Here is a 17,785-nt window from a genome sequence, read left to right on the forward strand (position 1 = left end):
TCAAACTACAACACATTTTATTATGAAAATAAGACAGGTTCATTTAAACATGTCTTTCCAGGCATACATTACAGCTTAGGGGTAGACGTGGGTGGGAGTCAACACAGTTCTTGTCTGTCCCACTGCCCGTGTGCTCATGTCTGTGGGGGGTGGGGGTCACATGATACAATGGTGGGGAAGGGGGTCACATGAATACGACGACTGATGAGTGTGAGTGTTAGTGCTGAGTGATTTGTGCTTTTTGAGGTTGGTTCGGTTTCGGTTCAATTATAAAAAAGATAAATTGTGATTTTGATTATTTTTTCCAACATTAAATGCATTATGAAATAAATATTTTTAAATGGAAATTCCAAAGCCAAAAATAGTAAGCATTCAATTGCCAAAACATTAAAAATATTCCATTGTCTCTGTCATCAATAGAAAAATAGAAAATTACTATGAAATAATACAATATTTCAGTTGTGTATATTACTAAGTTTTTATTTTTTTACTTCATTATTCCTTAAAGTCATCATCTCATCTCTGCTCAGGCAGTAGCAGTCAGTAACGTTATCTATGTGTTCCCTATAATGTACTGTCTTTAGTATCATATTTAGCTAGCCTGCCTAAGTAGCCTATGATGCAGAGCTGTCTGATGAAATCATTTTACTAGTTCTTCAAAGTAGCTAAGGCATACCTTTCACAAACTGTCTCTATCCCTCTTGTCGTTGTGGGTCTATGTGTATCTAATTACCTTCAGACCAGCGTCCCACAGTTCTTGACTTGATTTCTACGTTGGGCTCACAACAACAACAAAAAAACAATCTAAATGGAATTAAAGTAATTAAACTGAAGTCGGTCAATTAGTTGTTTTATAACCCCCCCCCCCCAAAAAAATGTTGGTTAATCACTCAGCACTAGTGACTGTGTTCACTTGGCTTCCTGGACTTTTTTGGCACTCTGCTTCTCCTTTGCCTGTGGAAATGACATACATTAGTTCGTGCCAGTGAGCAGCTGTCTGTGAGAGGTAAATATCACCCTCTAGTGGATATAAGTTATAACACTATACTTCAAAACAGTTAAAAAATACAAAGGTTTGCCATATATTGCATGTACCTTGTAGAGAACCTTCAACTACCATCATACAACAAAATTATACACACAAAATTCAAGTTTCTGCATCGGCTAGAGATCTCACCTTTTCCACCAAAGGTATCAACTGCTGGTATTCTGCCAGTGTCTTCAGCAGTTCCATGATGAAGGGTAGGTAGTTATGCTTTCGTCGGATGTTTTCGATCTATAACAAAGTAAAAATAATTATATTTAAGGCAAACATTAAAATGTGTAATAACCTCACTAAATGCTCTAATCATCGTTTTTGTTGGCTAAATGCCCATACCATTGTATTTGTCGGCTATTTGACCCATGGTCAGTGAACACACCTTGTATCGTTTGAGTTTCTGATTCTCCTCGTCAATCAGCAGCTGATACTTTGCAATTTCTGATTGGATCGAGCTGAGGAGGGTGCTACTCTGGTCTGTGTCCATTGGCTCTTCCTGGGGGAAAAAAAAGAAGGGTGAGACAGTGTTTCCATTCGGTCAAATGTCCAACCAGATGTTTATTTTCCGGACAGATGTAAGATTTCCCGACCATAACAAATAGAAAACCATTTGAATGCCACCACATGATGGTAATGCTTTTTAGGAGTGCCCACTTGTCAATATCCTCTGTTTCCGTGTCAATTTATCTTTCCAAATGTCTGTGCCTCCATGCTTGATATAGTAGCTAGTTGACTAGCTAGCTTGATTTGTACAGTTGGCATTTTTAAGATATCTAATGCCTGGTCGAGCAGCTTAGAGGAAGAGAAGGAAAGCAAAAATCACTTCGTCTTAATACTCCTCCTTGGTGTAAATGTCTGTAAGGGGGATTAAATCTAGCAAAACATCAAAAACTAGCTAAACATTTATCCTCTGCCTGCATACAGCAGTGTCTGACTGACTGGTGATGGGAAACTTTGCGTGATAGTACCATGATACAATTTTTTACGTTTGTTAGCGAGAGTGCAAATTCAAGAGACGATAGAGTAGAGATGATACGATTGAAATACAACCTGACCCAAACTCCATGCATAGCAATGTGATTTATAGAGGATTTTATTTTTTATCAGGATATTTTCTGCCAGGCTGCAATGTTTTTATTTTTTGGTTATTTATTCATTTTATCTGCCAAAAGCCGACAATTACCGGCTAATGGAAAACGCTGGAATGAGACCAACGTTACTTACCGCAGTTAGACTACATCTTTCTTTCATCATTAGCAGCAATTTTAAAGGACTTGATAAATGACAGTGACATGGGTAGAAGTCTATCCATGGCCCTGGAGGGCTGGTAATTGAAAGGTCCTGGCCTGAAGGCTGCCCCATGGGCATCATGGGTAACAGTGACACCACTTACAGTACCTCTGCAAGCTGGATCTGCAGCTCCGCTATCTTCCTCTCATAAATCATCTTCCTGTCTGACACGATGGCCATCAGGTTGAAGCGGATCTCTCCTTCACTGTACCTGATAAGAGTGACGGAAGATACACGAGCAAGCATAAACACAAACAGCATCAATATGACACTATTCAATAGTGGTCAAAATGTAATGGATCCAAAATATTTACTTCTGTATTCTTTTCTCAATCACTGGCCGAACTGCGTTGATCCAATCGTCCTGGTTGCATACACCTGAAACACAAAACAAGAGGGGGTGAAACTATAAATAACGTTATTAAATAAATATACATTTCATGGTAGAGCAGTGACTAGACACATGGAAGCATGTATCCTACTTTTCCCAGTCATACAACCAAAGAGAAAATCTATACATCAATGGCCAACAAGCATATAGTGTAGAATAGGGTTTGTCTGGTTCAAGACATCACTACCCACAATCCCAATTCACTAGAAAAAACGCTGAATTGCCATCCAAAAGAATCTGAAACGGCAGCTTATTTCAAATTCAGTTCTCTCTATTACTTGTAAAATGATGTAGGACAATAAAACAACTTTCTCTCTATAAATCTAAATACACTGACAAACATTAGGAACACCTTCCTAAAATGGAGTCCCCCCCGCCCTTAATTCATCGGGGCATGGAATCTAAAATGTGTCGAAAGCGTTCCACAGGAATGCTCGCCCATGTTGACTCCAAAGCTTCCCACAGTTGTGTCAAGTTAGCTGGATGTCTTTTGGGTGGTGGACCATTCTTGATCAACACAGGAAACTGTTGAGTATGAAAAACCCAATGATCAATAAAGGATCATAGTTTTCACCTGGATTCACCTGGTGAGTCTGTCATGGAAAGAGAAGGTGTTCTTAATGTTTTGTATACTCAGTGTATATGACCTGTATGTGCATACCGAGGTCGATGGGCCCTTCACGTAGTCCGTCCAGCTCATAGAGCCTGCCGTTGACAGGGACGTAACTCACAAAGTGGAATGCTTCCTCATCCTTCACTGAAGACTTGGCATCAAACTCAAACATCTGCTGCCTGAAAACAAAAGAAACAATAAAATAAGATGGCAAAAATAAGAAATTGACAGTTATATCTCATTAGCAGAGCAACTAACATCGTATTAAAACCAAAGCCTTTTTTTCCTCCCAAACTCTGTCTATTGAAAAACTACATGCAAACAAAATGGCAGTTTGTCTGCTTATAGCGAAGCCTTTGATTTGTCTAGTGATGTCTGCGGTGAGACTATCATTCTCTGAAATGATGGTTTCAATGATGTTTCTAGAAATAAAATCTCTCATCATCACTCAATGCCTAGATTTACCTCTACTGTATTCACATCCTACCATACCTTTGTCTGTACATTATACCTTGAAGCCATTTTATCACCCCCAGAAACCTGCTCCTTTTACTCTCTGTTCCGGACGTCCTAGACGACCAATTCTCATAACTTTTAGCCGTACCCTTATCCTACTCCTCCTCTGGTGATGTAGAGGTGAATCCAGGCCCTGCAGTGCCTAGCTCCACTCCTATTCCCCAGGCGCTCTCTTTTGATGACTTCTGTAACCGTAATAGCCTTGGTTTCATGCATGTTAACATTAGAAGCCTCCTCCCTAAGTTTGTTTTATTCACTGCTTTAGCACACTCTGACAACCCGGATGTCCTAGCCGTGTCTGAATCCTGGCTTAGGAAGACCACCAAAAGCTCTGAAAATTCCATCCCTAACTACAACATTTTCAGACAAGATAGAACGGCCAAAGGGGGCAGTGTTGCAATCTACTGCAGAGAGCCTGCAGAGGTCTGTCCTACTATCCAGGTCTGTACCCAAACAATTTGAACTTCTACTTTTAAAAATCCACCTCTCTAAAAACAACTCTCACCGTTGCCGCCTGCTATAGACCACCCTCTGCCCCCAGCTGAGCTCTGGACACCATATGTGAACTGATTGCCCCCCCATCTATCTTCAGAGCTCATGCTGCTAGGTGACCTAAACTGGGACATGCTTAACCTGTTGGGGCTAGGGGGCAGTATTTTCACGGCTGGATAAAAAAACGTACCCGATTTAATCTGGTTACTAATCCTACCCAGTAACTAGAATATGCATATACTTATTATATATGGATAGAAAACACCCTAAAGTTTCTAAAACTGTTTGAATGGTGTCTGTGAGTATAACAGAACTCATTTGGCAGGCAAAACCCTGAGACATTTTCTGACAGGAAGTGGATACCTGATGTGTTGAATGACCTTTAAGCCTATGCCATTGAAACACACAGGGGTTGATTAATGTTTTGGCACTTCCTATTGCTTCCACTAGATGTCACCAGCCTTTACAAAGTGTTTTGAGTCTTTTACTGTGAGATCTGACCGAACAAGAGCCATGGAACGGTGATGGCCGATTAGACTCTGGCGCGAGTTCATGTTGGGTACCCTCGTTCCAATACGTTATAAAAGAGAATGCATTCGTCCACCTTGAATATTATTCATGTTCTGGTTAAAAAAGGCACTAATGATTTATGCTATACAACGTTTGACATGTTTGAACGAACGTAAATATATTTTTTCCCCTCGTTCATGACGAGAAGTCCGGCTGGCTTAGATCATGTGCTAACAACACGGAGCTTTTTGGATATAAATGAGCTTTTTGAACAAAACTACATTCGTTATGGACCTGGGATTCCTGGAAGTGACATCTGATGAAGAGAATCAAAGGTAATGGATTATTTACATAGTATTTTCGATTTTAGATCTCTCCAACATGGCCGTTTGTCTGTATAGCAAAGCATATTTTTCTGGGCGCAGTGCTCAGATTATTGCAAAGTGTGATTTCCCAGTAAGGTTATTTTTCAATCTGGCAAGTTGATTGCGTTCAAGAGATGTAAATCTATAATTCTTTAAATGACAATATAATATTTTACCAATGTTTTCTAATTTTAATTATTTAATTTGTGGTGCTGACTTGACTGCCGGTTATTGGAGGGAAACGATTTCCTCAACATCAATGCCATAGTAAAACGCTGTTTTTGGATATAAATATGAACTTGATAGAACTAAAAATGCATGCATTGTCTAACATAATGTCCTAGGAGTGTCATCTGATGGAGATTGTAAAAGGTTAGTGCATCATTTTAGCTGGTTTTATGGTTTTGGTGACGCCTGTCTTTGAATTGACAAAACATTACACACAACTCTTGTAAATGTACTGTCCTAACATACTCTAAATTTATGCTTTCGCCGTAAAACCTTTTTGAAATCGTAAAACGTGGTTAGATTAAGGAGATGTTTATCTTTCAAAGGGTGTAAGATAGTTGTATGTTTGAAAAATTTGAATTTTGACATTTATTTGGTTTCAAATTTGCCGCTCTTGAAATGCACCTGCTGTTGATAGGGTGCACCACGGGTGGCACGCTAGCGTCCCACATAGCCCCAAGAAGTTAACACCCCAGCCATCCTACAATCTAAGCTTGATGCCCTCAATCTCACACAAATTATCAATGAACCTACCAGGTACCACCCCAAAGCCGTAAACACGGGCACCCTCATAGATATCATCCTAACCAACTTGCCCTCGAAATACACCTCTGCTGTTTTCAACCAAGATCTCAGCGATCACTGCCTCATTGCCTGCATCCGTAATGGGTCAGCGGTCAAACGACCTCCACTCATCACTGTCAAACGCTCCCTGAAACACTTCAGCGAGCAAGCCTTTCTAATCGACCTGGCCCAGGTATCCTGGAAGGATATTGACCTCATCCCTTCAGTAGAGGATGCCTGGTTATTTTTTTAAATGCCTTCCTCACCATCTTAAATAAGCATGCCCCATTCAAGAAATTTAGAACCAGGAACAGATATAGCCCTTGGTTCTCTCCAGACCTGACTGCCCTTAACCAACACAAAAACATCCTGTGGCGTTCTGCATTAGCGTCGAACAGCCCCCATGATATGGAACTTTTCAGGGAAGTTAGAAACCAATATACACAGGCAGTTAGAAAAGCCAAGGCTAGCTTTTTCAAGCAGAAATTTGCTTCCTGCAACACAAACTCAAAAAAGCTCTGGGACACTGTAAAGTCCTTGGAGAATAAGAGCACCTCCTCCCAGCTGCCCACTGCACTGAGGATAGGAAACTCTGTCACCACCGATAAATCCACTACAATTGAGAATTTCAATAAGCATTTTTCTACGGCTGGCCATGCTTTCCACCTGGCTACCCCTACCCCGGTCAACAGCACTGCACCCCCCACAGCAACTCGCCCAAGCCTTCCCCATTTCTCCCAAATCCAGTCAGCTGATGTTCTGAAAGAGCTGCAAAATGTGGACCCATACAAATCAGCCAGGCTAGACAATCTGGACCCTTCCTTTCTAAAATGATCTGCCGAAATTGTTGCAACCCCTATTACTAGCCTGTTCAACCCCTCTTTCGTGATGTCTGAGATTCCCAAAGACTGGAAAGCAGCTGCAGTCATCCCCCTCTTCAAAGGGGGGACACTCTTGACCCAAACTGCTACAGACCTATATCCATCCTACCCTGCCCTTCTAAAGTCTTCGAAAGCCAAGTCAACAAACAGATTACTGACCATTTCGAATCCCACCGCACCTTCTCCGCTATGCAATCTGGTTTCAGAGCTGGTCATGGGTGCACCTCAGCCACGCTCAAGGTCCTAAACGATATCTTAACCGCCATCGATAAGAAACAATACTGTGCAGCCATATTCATTGACCTGGCCAAGGCTTTCGACTCTGTCAATCACCACATCCTCATCGGCAGACTCAATAGCCTTGGTATCTCAAATTATTTCCTCGCCTGGTTCACCAACTACTTCTCTGTTAGAGTTCAGTGTGTCAAATCGGAGGGCCTGTTGTCCAGGCCTCTGGCAGTCTATGGGGGTGCCACAGGGTTCAAATCTTGGGCAGACACTTTTCTCTGTATACATCAATGATGTCGCTCTTGCTGCTGGTGAGTCTCTGATCCACCTCTACACAGACGACACCATTCTGTATACTTCTGGCCCTTCTTTGGACACTTAACTACTCTCCAAACTAGCTTCAATGCCATACAACTCTCCATCCGTGGCCTCCAACTGCTCTTAAATACAAGTAGAACTAAATGCATGGTCTTCAACCGATCGCTGCCCGACCGTCCAGCATCACTACTCTGGACTGTTCTGACTTAGAATATGTGGACAACTACAAATACCTAGGTGTCTGGTTAGACTGTAAACTCTCCTTCCAGACTCACATCAAACATGTCCAATCCAAAGTTAAATCTAGAATTGGCTTCCTATTTCGCAACAAAGCATCTTTCACTCATGCTGCCAAACATACCCTCGTAAAACTGACCATCCTACCGATCCTCGATTTCGGCGATGTCATTTACAAAATAGCCTCCAATACCCTACTCAATAAACTGGATGCAGTCTATCACAGTGCCATCCGTTTTGTCACCAAAGCCCCATATAGTACCCACCACTGTGACCTGTACGGTCTCGTTGGCTGGCCCTCGCTTCATACTCGTCGCCAAACCCACTGGCTCCAGGTCATCTACAAGACCCTGCTAGGTAAAGTACCCCCTTATCTCAGCTCGCTGGTCACCATAGCAGCACCCACCTGTAGCACGCGCTCCAGCAGGTATATCTCTCTGGTCACCCCCAAAGCCAATTCCTCCTTCGGCCGCCTCTCCTTCCAGTTCTCTGCTGCCAATGACTGGAACGAACTACAAAAATCTCTGAAACTCGAAACACTTATCTCCCTCACTAGCTTTAAGCACCAGCTGTCAGAGCAGCTCACAGATCACTGCACATAGCCCATCTATAATTTAGCCCAAACAACTACCTCTTCCCCTACTGTATTTATTTATTTAGCTCCTTTGCACACCATTATTTCTACTTTGCACTTTCTTCCACTGCAAATCTACCATTCCAGTGTTTTACTTGCTATATTGTATTTACTTCGCCACCATGGCCTTTTTTGCCTTTACCTCCCTTATCTCACCTCATTTGCTCACTTTGTATATAGACTTATTTTTCTACTATATTATTGACTGTATGTTTGTTTTACTCCATGTGTAACTTTGGGTTGTTGTATGTGTCAAACTGCTTGCTTTATCTTGGCCAGGTCGCAATTGTAAATGAGAACTTGTTCTCAAACTTGCCTACCTGGTTAAAAAAAGGTCTAAAAAAATACAAAAGTAAAAGCCAACTCACCTGGCAAAGCCGTTGTGAACTTGTCGAATAACTTCAGAGTTGCTGAGAGCCAGACCTTTCATCTTTATAGAAGAGAATATCATCAATGTGTGGGTGTTATGCACATCCCAAGGACAAAACACAGACTGACAATAAAGAAAGAACAGCCTGCACAAAGTAAACGCCACCCAGAATCATGCACAACTTACAGCAGCATCGAAGCTGAGTGAGAATTCTCTGAACTCTGTGAGTGTCTCTCCCAGCAGCATGTCAGAGTGAGTGCAGTTTAGCAGCACACTCACAATGGCCTGGGTAGCACATGCATTATTTATCACCTGAAACAACACACACAACAGACATATGAGATCCTGCCAGATGCTCTTAACCAGAGTGACTTTTTATTTTTTTATTAACTTGGCAATACAGTGAAAAACAAATTCTTATTTACAATGACGGGCTACCCCGGCCAAACCCTCCCCTAACCCGGACGACGCTGGGCCAATTGTGCGCAGTACTACGGGACTCCCAATCACGGCTGGTTGTGATACAGCGCAGGATCGAACCCGGGTCTGTAGCGACGCCTCTAGCGCTGCGATGCAGTGCCGTAGACCACCTCACCACTCAGGATCCCAAATGCAGTCAATACATTTAACACATTTACTGCAAGTAGACTTCTCTTCTGCTATCAGCAGAATCAGTGCCAGGAAGAAAGTGACTTCTGAAAACACTTCTGAGGATTTTGAAAATGTGCAAACTCTGCAATACATACAATGAATATATAATTTCCCCCTTGTCAAATATGTCTAACCAAACCATGTACCTGCTTGGCAAAGAAGATGTTATCAAGTCTTGAATCCTGAACGATAGAGCCTGCTGGTGCCTCACCTGGCTGCCACTTGAACAGGAAGATCAACCCATGAACTGGTCTGGAGGAAGAAAGAGAAGCCTAGTTGCTAACACACTTTTGTACATTGCGCTGTATCTTACTATTCGACCTAATTTTAGCGCGCCCAAAAAACGGAATACTTCCAGGTCAACTGTAATTTCACAAAAAGCACAATTTCTCCCCTTTCCAGCAAAATCAATGACGAAACCTTCATGCTGCCCGTCTCTGCATGATTGAAGAAAGCAATGAGCTCCGTCGATCTTTTTTTTAAATGGCGGGTAGGGAAGCGAAACCTACTGCATGATAGGGAAAGGGGTAGATAAGCCATGTAGGGAAAAGTTTTTTTTTCATTCAATCTGTCCAATTTATCACCTCTAAAATGTAACTAAAAAACTATAAAGAGTTTATATAATGTGTCATTACATACCTATTTGAAGGTTAGTGTCGGATTTGAATCAGGTTTTTAGGGCGGCGCTAAAGTTATCTTCAGAAGTAAACAGCGGCTGCCGCGGCTTTTGAGATTCATGATGGCTTGCAGTGATAACGCAAAAATACATTCTGTTGTACAATTGACTAGGTATCCCCGTCACCCTGTCCCTTTCTTGTTTTTAATCTGCGAGAGAAGCGCTGCGCCTGGTGGAGAGAGGTTGTACGACACAGAATGAGTTGCATTATGCGTGATGTACGGCACGTTATGACAGGTCACAATTTAACGTATAGCGTCAGAGGGTCCGTTTTTTCTACTTTTCTCCAATACTATCGGGCTGTTACCATGTCAATCAACGCTTGAATAGAAACGTAGTTCACACCCCAGGTTGACGCAACAGTCCAGTTTTCATTGCAGCCTCGTTTGAATGGGTTGCGCAAATTTGTATGGAATGGGGTTAGTCAACAGCATCACAGCAATATTATGCATTTGTGAAGTGTTTCGAAGCAAAGAGATTAGGGCATGGCTTACTTCAGGTTTTCAAAGTTCTCTGGTTCCATACTCCATATTTCTTCCACCTGAGCTCCTTTACAACCTGGGTTAGTAGAAAGGGGAAATCTCGGTTAGTTACTATGATAATTTAAAGCAATAGCTAACTAACTATACGGATAGTGGACAGAACACTAGCTATTCAATCTAACTAGTCTAGCCATTTGAATTCGCAGAAGATTGCATCGACTATGACCAGTTTATCTAACTAGTTAGGCCTTAATGTGTACAATATTCAACTGGAAAAGCATGCAGTAAAAATGTGTCAGCTTTTAAAGGAATTTCAGTAGTCAGCTAGTTAAACCAGTACAGAGCCAGTGGGTATCATGCTAATGCTATCTCATCATGCTTAGTTAGCTACCACGCTGGAAAAAATAACGCTAGCACGTGAGCTGTAGCAGATAGCTAGATGGTGTTCAATCTGATTCACAAATAGCTGTTTATGAAATTTGCTGCACTGCAAACTAACACTACGGTCACAAAGGATGTGCGTAGCCAAGGCTACTTAATTAGCTCAGACTTTGCTATGGCTTGTTGGCAATCTTGCTAGAAAGTACTAGTAGCATGCTAGCATATAGCACACTCACCAAAGCCTTTGATCAATTCTGTGAAAACCCCAGGATCACTTTCCATAAGACACCATTCTCCTGCGCTTCCAGACATTTTTATTTGTTTCAAGAACTGTAGTTGTATTGCAGTAGACAAGCTTATATCTGTAGTGGCTAGTAAAATGAATCAATCCGCTGCGTACGTTGTGTTCAAGCAAAATCTCCCGGCATGTCTTTCAACAGGAATCGTGTGCAAACCGCGCAAGGGGGGGCTGTCTGTGCAGATTTATCATAGGCCTACATTTATTTTCTACATACTATATATAGTTGTCATTTCAAATGCTGCTACAACGTTATTTCGCTAAAAATAACATTGCTTTTATTATGAAGCACTACCATAATTTTAACCAGTGTATCATGTTAAACCAGTTAATGCATTTCTTACTTCACAGGCATGCAAATAATTAGGCACAGTCCTCCCTTGAAAAGATTGGAGTTTAATTCATTAAAATACTGTACATTCCCTGAATGTAGACGAAGAGTGACAATAACAAGTGTGCATCTTGGTAAATAAACCACATAAAACCCATATAATGTATCACACAAAGTCGAAGAAACATTAAATAAACACAGGATAAATTACAGTGAGAATTAGAACGGTTAGTCATTTGGTGGACTCAAACTGTCCGCTGCCCGAGCCTTCAGAGTTAGTTTTCACGCAGCACGGGGCACATTGTTCTATCAGAGGCAGCAGCTTTCCCTTCTGGTGTAGCTCCTTTGTGTCAGAGCCTCCTCCAATGCAGTTTCCATTGATGAAGACCCTCGGAACCTGTAACCACAAGTAATCCCATTAAAAATAGCACTAAATGGTGTTCATTAAACTAGAGTTCAGTTAAGCTGTTCTGTGTGCATATTAATAAGAACAATGTCCCTACTGGTCGGGTACCAGTTGTGTTAACTTAGTGCTATTGCTATCAACAAGATAGCAACATACAGTCAGGTCAAATGTCAGAATCACCAGTAGAGTCAGATACATACTGTACATCTATGTAGCGTACATATTGTATTTAGGGTAAACCATGAACAGTACTCAATCAACAACCTACTTTTCACTTTCAGGGTTATAGAGAATTATCTATTATACTAAAGCTAAGATGACATATGTGATATATAATGCGATACGTAATTCAGCACATAGCAATGTAAAACGGCATGGAGAATGCAAATTGGTCATGATATAAACATGAGGTTGTTACATACTGTTCTGGCACCGGTCATCTGCGCCAAGGCCTCTTGTAGTCGTCTTCCATCATTGTGTTCATCCAGCTCTATCACCTTGTATGTAGCACCAATTTCATTGAATACATTCTTGGCCATTTTGCAATATGGACAAGTGGTCTTGGAAAATATGACAATGCAGTTATGAGACACCACCTCCTGAAGAGAAGAAAATCAATGTCAGACCAAGTCACCAACACACACAGAATCATGAGATAAATGTTAAATCTTACCTGTAGAAACTGACCACACGCTGCTGTGCTTGACAGACCACTTGAGCTGAAGGATGTGAAATTCCCCATCCTGAAAGGACACACACAGGTTGTCAACTAGCCAACGTTATGTCAGTAAATAGATAACTTGCTAGCTAAAGCACTGATACAGACATGCACCCAACCCATCAATGAAAATATTGTAGCAATAACCTTAAACATTTCAAGGCGTGTGCAGAAGAGATTATTCCCATTATCAGTGATAATAGAACAATCAAACAGGTGAGACTCAGTTTGTATTGTGTGTCCATTCTGAGGTAAACTAGCTGTCTGTAGCGTTCGCTAGCAACCCGTCGAACATTCACAGCAAGGCACTGGCTAATCTGAAGGATTAGTTTGCGGTGGGATAAGGATTGCCGCAACCATCAATTAACGTTAACTACCTATCTTCACGAGACTTGTAAACATTAGCATGCTGGTCACATTTGATTCGCTAGCTTTCAAGGTTTCGCCGTCCACATATATTACGATAGTTTAAAATGAATAACACATGGCTGCCAACATACATTATATTATACTGACAGTATTATTTAATATTGGCATTTCAATGTTAACTAGCAGGGAAAGTGACCTTCGGCAACCGTTCCATACGAATCTGGACAGGAGTCCTCCTCGCGCTAACATCATTAGCAAAGAGAAAGCAAATAACATAGAATCAACCTGTTGGCCGAGGTGGAACATGCGGTTCATATACACTCAGTAGTGTAGAAAAACATTAGCGTTTCTGTGTGACCACTACCTCCATTTGCTCTGTTTGCGATGTACAATTGGCCGCACATGCTTACCTTGACTACCGGAAGTACATTATTATACAAGAGGGGGTGGGTCAAAGATATTTATAACTAACCCAAGAAAGTTCAGCTGTGTCAGTTACAGTGGGAGCAAATGAAGCGTAGTGGGCAGAACAAGCAAGGAGGTGGGCAAAGCCAACCACAAACTATCGAGATCCTATTGGTGCGTTGTAGCATGTATTTGTATATTTCTGTTAGGGAACGCCTCTGTGCGTATGCACAAATTCGATTCGACTTTGCGCTCCTTCTAAAAAACGCAATTATTTAACAAACTTTGGCAAACCGTCAAGTCTCTACAAATTAGTGTACTGTTTTCGTTACATATTTTAGGTTTGGGAACAGAACAATGTATTGAGATCAGATGTTTCATCGATGACAAAATTAGCAGAATGTCGGCCCAGTTTCACCTAGTTCCATCATCTCCCATTACCTGCGACTGGACTTCCTCTCACTACCATATTTGGTGGTGAGAAAACGTTATTTTTCTTCTTCTTCTTTGAGATTGGGTTGGCAGATCGCATCCAACTTTTAATGTGCATACACCGCCACCTACTGGAGTGTGAGGCCAGTCACGGCCTACTTAAATTCAATTCTCATGAGTCCTGTTCCTCTAAGAAAGTGAAACAGAGCCCTAAACACCACTTCCCTCCCCCACTACACTACCCAAACCCCAACCCTGTCCAGCCTTTCTAACATTTTCACGCAATCTCTCCTTAGAGATTAATAGCGCCAGATGAGATGCTTGCCGTTTTACGGGCTCCTAACCAACTGTGCTATTTTGTAAAAAAAAAATCTCGCATTGTTTGTAAGTCATTTTGTACATAATGATGCTACTGTCTCTTATGACCGATAAGAGCTTCTTGACATCAGAACAGCGATTACTCACCTCAAACTGGATGAAGATTTTTTTCTTTAATAAATCCGACGTGAAGGATATACTGCTTTGTCGAGACAAGGCCCAAATCCCAGTCATCAGTGTGAAGAAAATTTGGAGAAAGTGGGGGAGGAGGGTGGGGTACCTTGTAAGAATTCGCTGACGAGTAGGTAAACTACCACTACCCTCTGTATTATTGGCCAATGTGCAATCATTGGAAAACAAACTGGACAATCTACAGTTAAGACTATCCTACCAACGGGACATTAAAAACTGTAATATCTTATGTTTCACCAAGACGGCAGGACAGAGCAGCTACGTCTGGTAAGACGAGCGGCGGGGGTGTGTGTCTATTTGTCAGTAACTGCTGGTGCGCGATGTCTAATTTTAAAGAATTTTCGAGGTATTGCTTGCCTGAGGTAGAATACCTCATGATAGTGTGGTCTACAGCCTATCTAACAAGAGAGTTCTCATCTATATTATCTGTAGACGTCTATTTACGACCACAAACCAATGCTGGCACTAAGACCGCACACAACGAGCTGTATAATGCCATAAGCAAACAAGAAAATGCTCCTCCAGAAGTGGCGCTCTTAGTGGCCGGGGACTTTAATGCAGGAAAACTTAAATCAGTTTTACCTAATTTCTACCAGCATGTCACATGTGCAACCAGAGAGGAAAAAACTCTAGACCACCTTTACTTCACACACAGAGACGCATACAAAGTTCTCCCTCACCCTCCATTTGTCAAATCTGACCATGATGACTCGCTCAATATGGAAGTGGTCAGATGACATGGATGCAACGCTACAGGACTGTTTTGATTGCACAGACTGGAATATTTTCCGGGATTCATCCATAGGCATTGAGGAATATATCACCTCAGTCACCGTCTTCATCAATAAGTGCACCAATGACGCTATCCCCGCAGTGACCGTGCGTATATTTCCCAACCAGAAGCCATGGATTACAGGCAACATCCGCACCAAGATAATAGCTAGAGCTGCCGCTTTCAAAGAGCGGGACACTAATCCAGACGCTTATAAGACATCTTGCTATGCCCTCCGACGAACCATCAAACAGGCAAAGCAACAATACAGGACTAAGATTGAATCCTACTACATCGGCTCTTACGGTCGTCGGATGTGGCAGGGCTCGAAAACTATTATGGACTACAAAGGGAAACCAGCCGCGAGCTCCCCAGTGACACGAGCCTACCCCAACCCCTCCTTGTACGCTGCTGCTACTCTCTGTTTATCATATATGCATAGTCACTAACTATACATTCATGTACATACTACCTCAATTGGGCCAACCAACCAGTGCTCCCACACAGTGGCAAACCAGGCTATCTGCATTGTGTCCCACCCACCACCCGCCAACCCCTCTTTTACGCTACTGCTACTCTCTGTTCATCATATATGCATAGTCACTTTAACCATAATCTACATGTACATACTACCTCAATCAGCCTGACTAACCGGTGGCTGTATGTAGCCTCGCTACTTTTATAGCCTCGCTACTGTATATAGTCTGTCTTTTTACTGTTGTTTTATTTCTTTACCTACCTATTGTTCACCTAATACCTTTTTTGCAGTATTGGTTAGAGTCTGTAAGTAAGCATTTCACTGTAAGGTCTCCACCTGTTGTATTCAGCGCACGTGACAAATAAACTTTGATTTGATTTAATTTGATATGCTGATTATGCTCGCTTCAAGGGAAGCTACATTGAAACATGCATGAGAGCACCAGCTATTCCGGATGACTGTGTGATCACGCTCTCCATAGCCGATGTGAGCAAGAACTTTAAACAGGTCAAGATTCACAAAGCCGCTGGGCCAGATGGATTACCAGGATTTGTACTCAAAGGATGCGCAGACCAACTGGCAAGTGTCTTCACTGACATTTTCAACATCTCCCTGGCCGAGTCTATAATACCTACATGTTTCAAACATACCACCATAGTCCCTGTGCCAAAGAAAATGAAGGTAACCTGCCTAAATGATTACCGCCCCGTAGCACTCACGTCAGTAGTCATGAAGTGTTTTGAAAGGCTGGTCATGGCTCACATCGAAACCATCATGCCAGAAACCCTAGACCCACTCCAATTCACATACTGCCCCAACAGATCCACAGATGACGCCATCTCAATCGCACTCCACACTGCCCTTTCCCACCTTGGCAAAAGAACACCTATGTGAGAATGCTGTTCATTGATTACAGCTCAGCGTCCAACACCATAGTGCCTACAAAGCTCATCACTAAGCTAAGGACCCTGGGAAAAAGCGCCTCCCTCTGCAACTGGATCCTGGATTTCCCGCAAAACACCAGTCTCAACGTCAACAGTGAAGAGGCGACTCCGGAATGCTGGCCTTCTAGGCAGAGTTGCAAAGAAAATGCCATATCTCAGACTGGCCAATAAAAAGAAAAGATTAAGATGGGCAAAAGAACACAGACACTGGACAGAGGAACTCTGCCTAGAAGGCCAGCATCCCGGAGTCGCCTCTTCACTGTTGACGTTGAGACTGGTGTTTTGCGTGTACTATTTAATGAAGCTGCCAGTTGAGGACTTGTGAGGCGTCTGTTTCTCAAACTAGACACTTTAATGTACTTGTCCGCTTGCTCAGTTGTGCACCGGGTTCTCCCACTCCTCTTTCTACTCTGGTTAGAGTCAGTTTGCGCTGTTCTGTGGAGGGAGTAGTGCACAGCGTTGTACGAGATCTTCAGTTTCTTGGAAATTTCTCGCATGGAATAGCCTTCATTTCTCAGAACAAGAATAGACTGACAAATTTCAGAAGAAAGTTTTTTGTTTCTGGCCATTTTAAGCCTGTAATCGAACCCACAAATGCTGATGCTCCAGATACTCAACTAGTATAAAGGCCAGTTTTATTGCTTCTTTAATCAGAACGACAGTTTTCAGCTGTGCTAACATAATTGCAAAAGGGTTTTCTGATGATCAATTAGCCTTTTAAAATGATAAACTTGGATTAGCTAACACAGCGTGCCATTAGAACACAGGAGTGATGGTTGCTGATAATGTAGATATTCCATAAAGAATCTGCTGTTTCCAGCTACAATAGTCATTTACAACATTAACAATGTCTACACTGTATTTCTGATCAATTTGATGTTATTTTAATGGACCAAAAAAATTGCTTTTCTTTCAAAAACAAGGACATTTCTAAGTGACCCCAAACTTTTGAACGGTAATGTATATACTAGGCAGTGTCAAAGAAATGCCCCAAAAAATTGTCAAAGACTCCAGTCACCCAAGTTGTTCGTTCTCTCTGCTTCCGCATGGCAAGCAGTACCGGAGCACCAAGTCTAGGACCAAAAGGCTCTTTAACATCTTCTACCCCCAAGCCATATGACTGCTGAACAACTAGTCAAATGGCCACCCAGACTATTTACATTGACCCCCCCGCTGCTACTCAATGTTTATTATCTATGCATAGTCACTTTACAAATTACCTCGACTAACCTGTACATTGACTCGGTACCGGTACT

At 42.1% G+C, this 17,785-nt stretch overlaps 2 protein-coding genes across 8 annotated transcripts; both read right to left on the reverse strand.

Annotated features, from left to right (window-relative positions):
* On the reverse strand, positions 1 to 11,358 carry uchl5 (ubiquitin carboxyl-terminal hydrolase L5). Of its 3 annotated transcripts, none has more exons than XM_014122847.2 (11): positions 11,103 to 11,358; positions 10,498 to 10,561; positions 9,474 to 9,579; positions 8,863 to 8,988; positions 8,675 to 8,736; positions 3,382 to 3,512; positions 2,644 to 2,707; positions 2,438 to 2,540; positions 1,422 to 1,535; positions 1,178 to 1,276; positions 1 to 954 (listed from the first exon to the last, which is right to left on the reverse strand). In XM_014122847.2, the coding sequence occupies exons 1-11, from the start codon at positions 11,176 to 11,178 to the stop codon at positions 910 to 912; spliced, it is 990 nt and encodes a 329-aa protein (XP_013978322.1). In that variant the 5' UTR covers positions 11,179 to 11,358; the 3' UTR covers positions 1 to 909.
* A 186-nt stretch (positions 11,359 to 11,544) lies between these two features.
* glrx2 (glutaredoxin 2) lies at positions 11,545 to 13,463 on the reverse strand. Of its 5 annotated transcripts, none has more exons than XM_014123060.2 (4): positions 13,399 to 13,463; positions 12,575 to 12,644; positions 12,324 to 12,500; positions 11,545 to 11,892 (listed from the first exon to the last, which is right to left on the reverse strand). In XM_014123060.2, exons 2-4 carry the CDS (start codon positions 12,641 to 12,643, stop codon positions 11,728 to 11,730), a joined length of 411 nt encoding a protein of 136 aa, XP_013978535.1. In that variant the 5' UTR covers position 12,644; positions 13,399 to 13,463; the 3' UTR covers positions 11,545 to 11,727. The 5 variants fall into 5 exon arrangements, with proteins under 5 accessions (XP_013978535.1, XP_013978533.1, XP_013978531.1 ...); XM_014123058.2 differs by lacking the exon at positions 13,399 to 13,463 and adding an exon at positions 13,353 to 13,392; XM_014123056.2 differs by lacking the exon at positions 13,399 to 13,463 and adding an exon at positions 13,185 to 13,392.
* Positions 13,464 to 17,785: the final 4,322 nt, after the last annotated feature.

This window comes from Salmo salar, chromosome ssa10 (genome assembly GCF_905237065.1).
Source record: "Salmo salar chromosome ssa10, Ssal_v3.1, whole genome shotgun sequence".
Classification (NCBI taxonomy): domain Eukaryota; kingdom Metazoa; phylum Chordata; class Actinopteri; order Salmoniformes; family Salmonidae; genus Salmo; species Salmo salar.

Coding starts and splice junctions, on each gene's coding strand:
- uchl5 (XM_014122847.2), bottom strand. CDS start 11,178: ATGTCTGGAAGCGCAGGAGAATGGTGTCTTATGGAAAGTGATCCTGGG. Junction 10,562..11,102: donor AGAATTGATCAAAGGCTTTG/GTGAGTGTGCTA, acceptor CTACTAACCCAG/GTTGTAAAGGAGCTCAGGTG. Junction 9,580..10,497: donor GAGAACTTTGAAAACCTGAA/GTAAGCCATGCC, acceptor TTCTTCCTCCAG/ACCAGTTCATGGGTTGATCT.
- glrx2 (XM_014123056.2), bottom strand. CDS start 13,303: ATGAACCGCATGTTCCACCTCGGCCAACAGGTTGATTCTATGTTATTT. Junction 12,501..12,574: donor CGTGTGGTCAGTTTCTACAG/GTAAGATTTAAC, acceptor TCTTCTCTTCAG/GAGGTGGTGTCTCATAACTG. Junction 11,893..12,323: donor AGATGACCGGTGCCAGAACA/GTATGTAACAAC, acceptor TTGTGGTTACAG/GTTCCGAGGGTCTTCATCAA.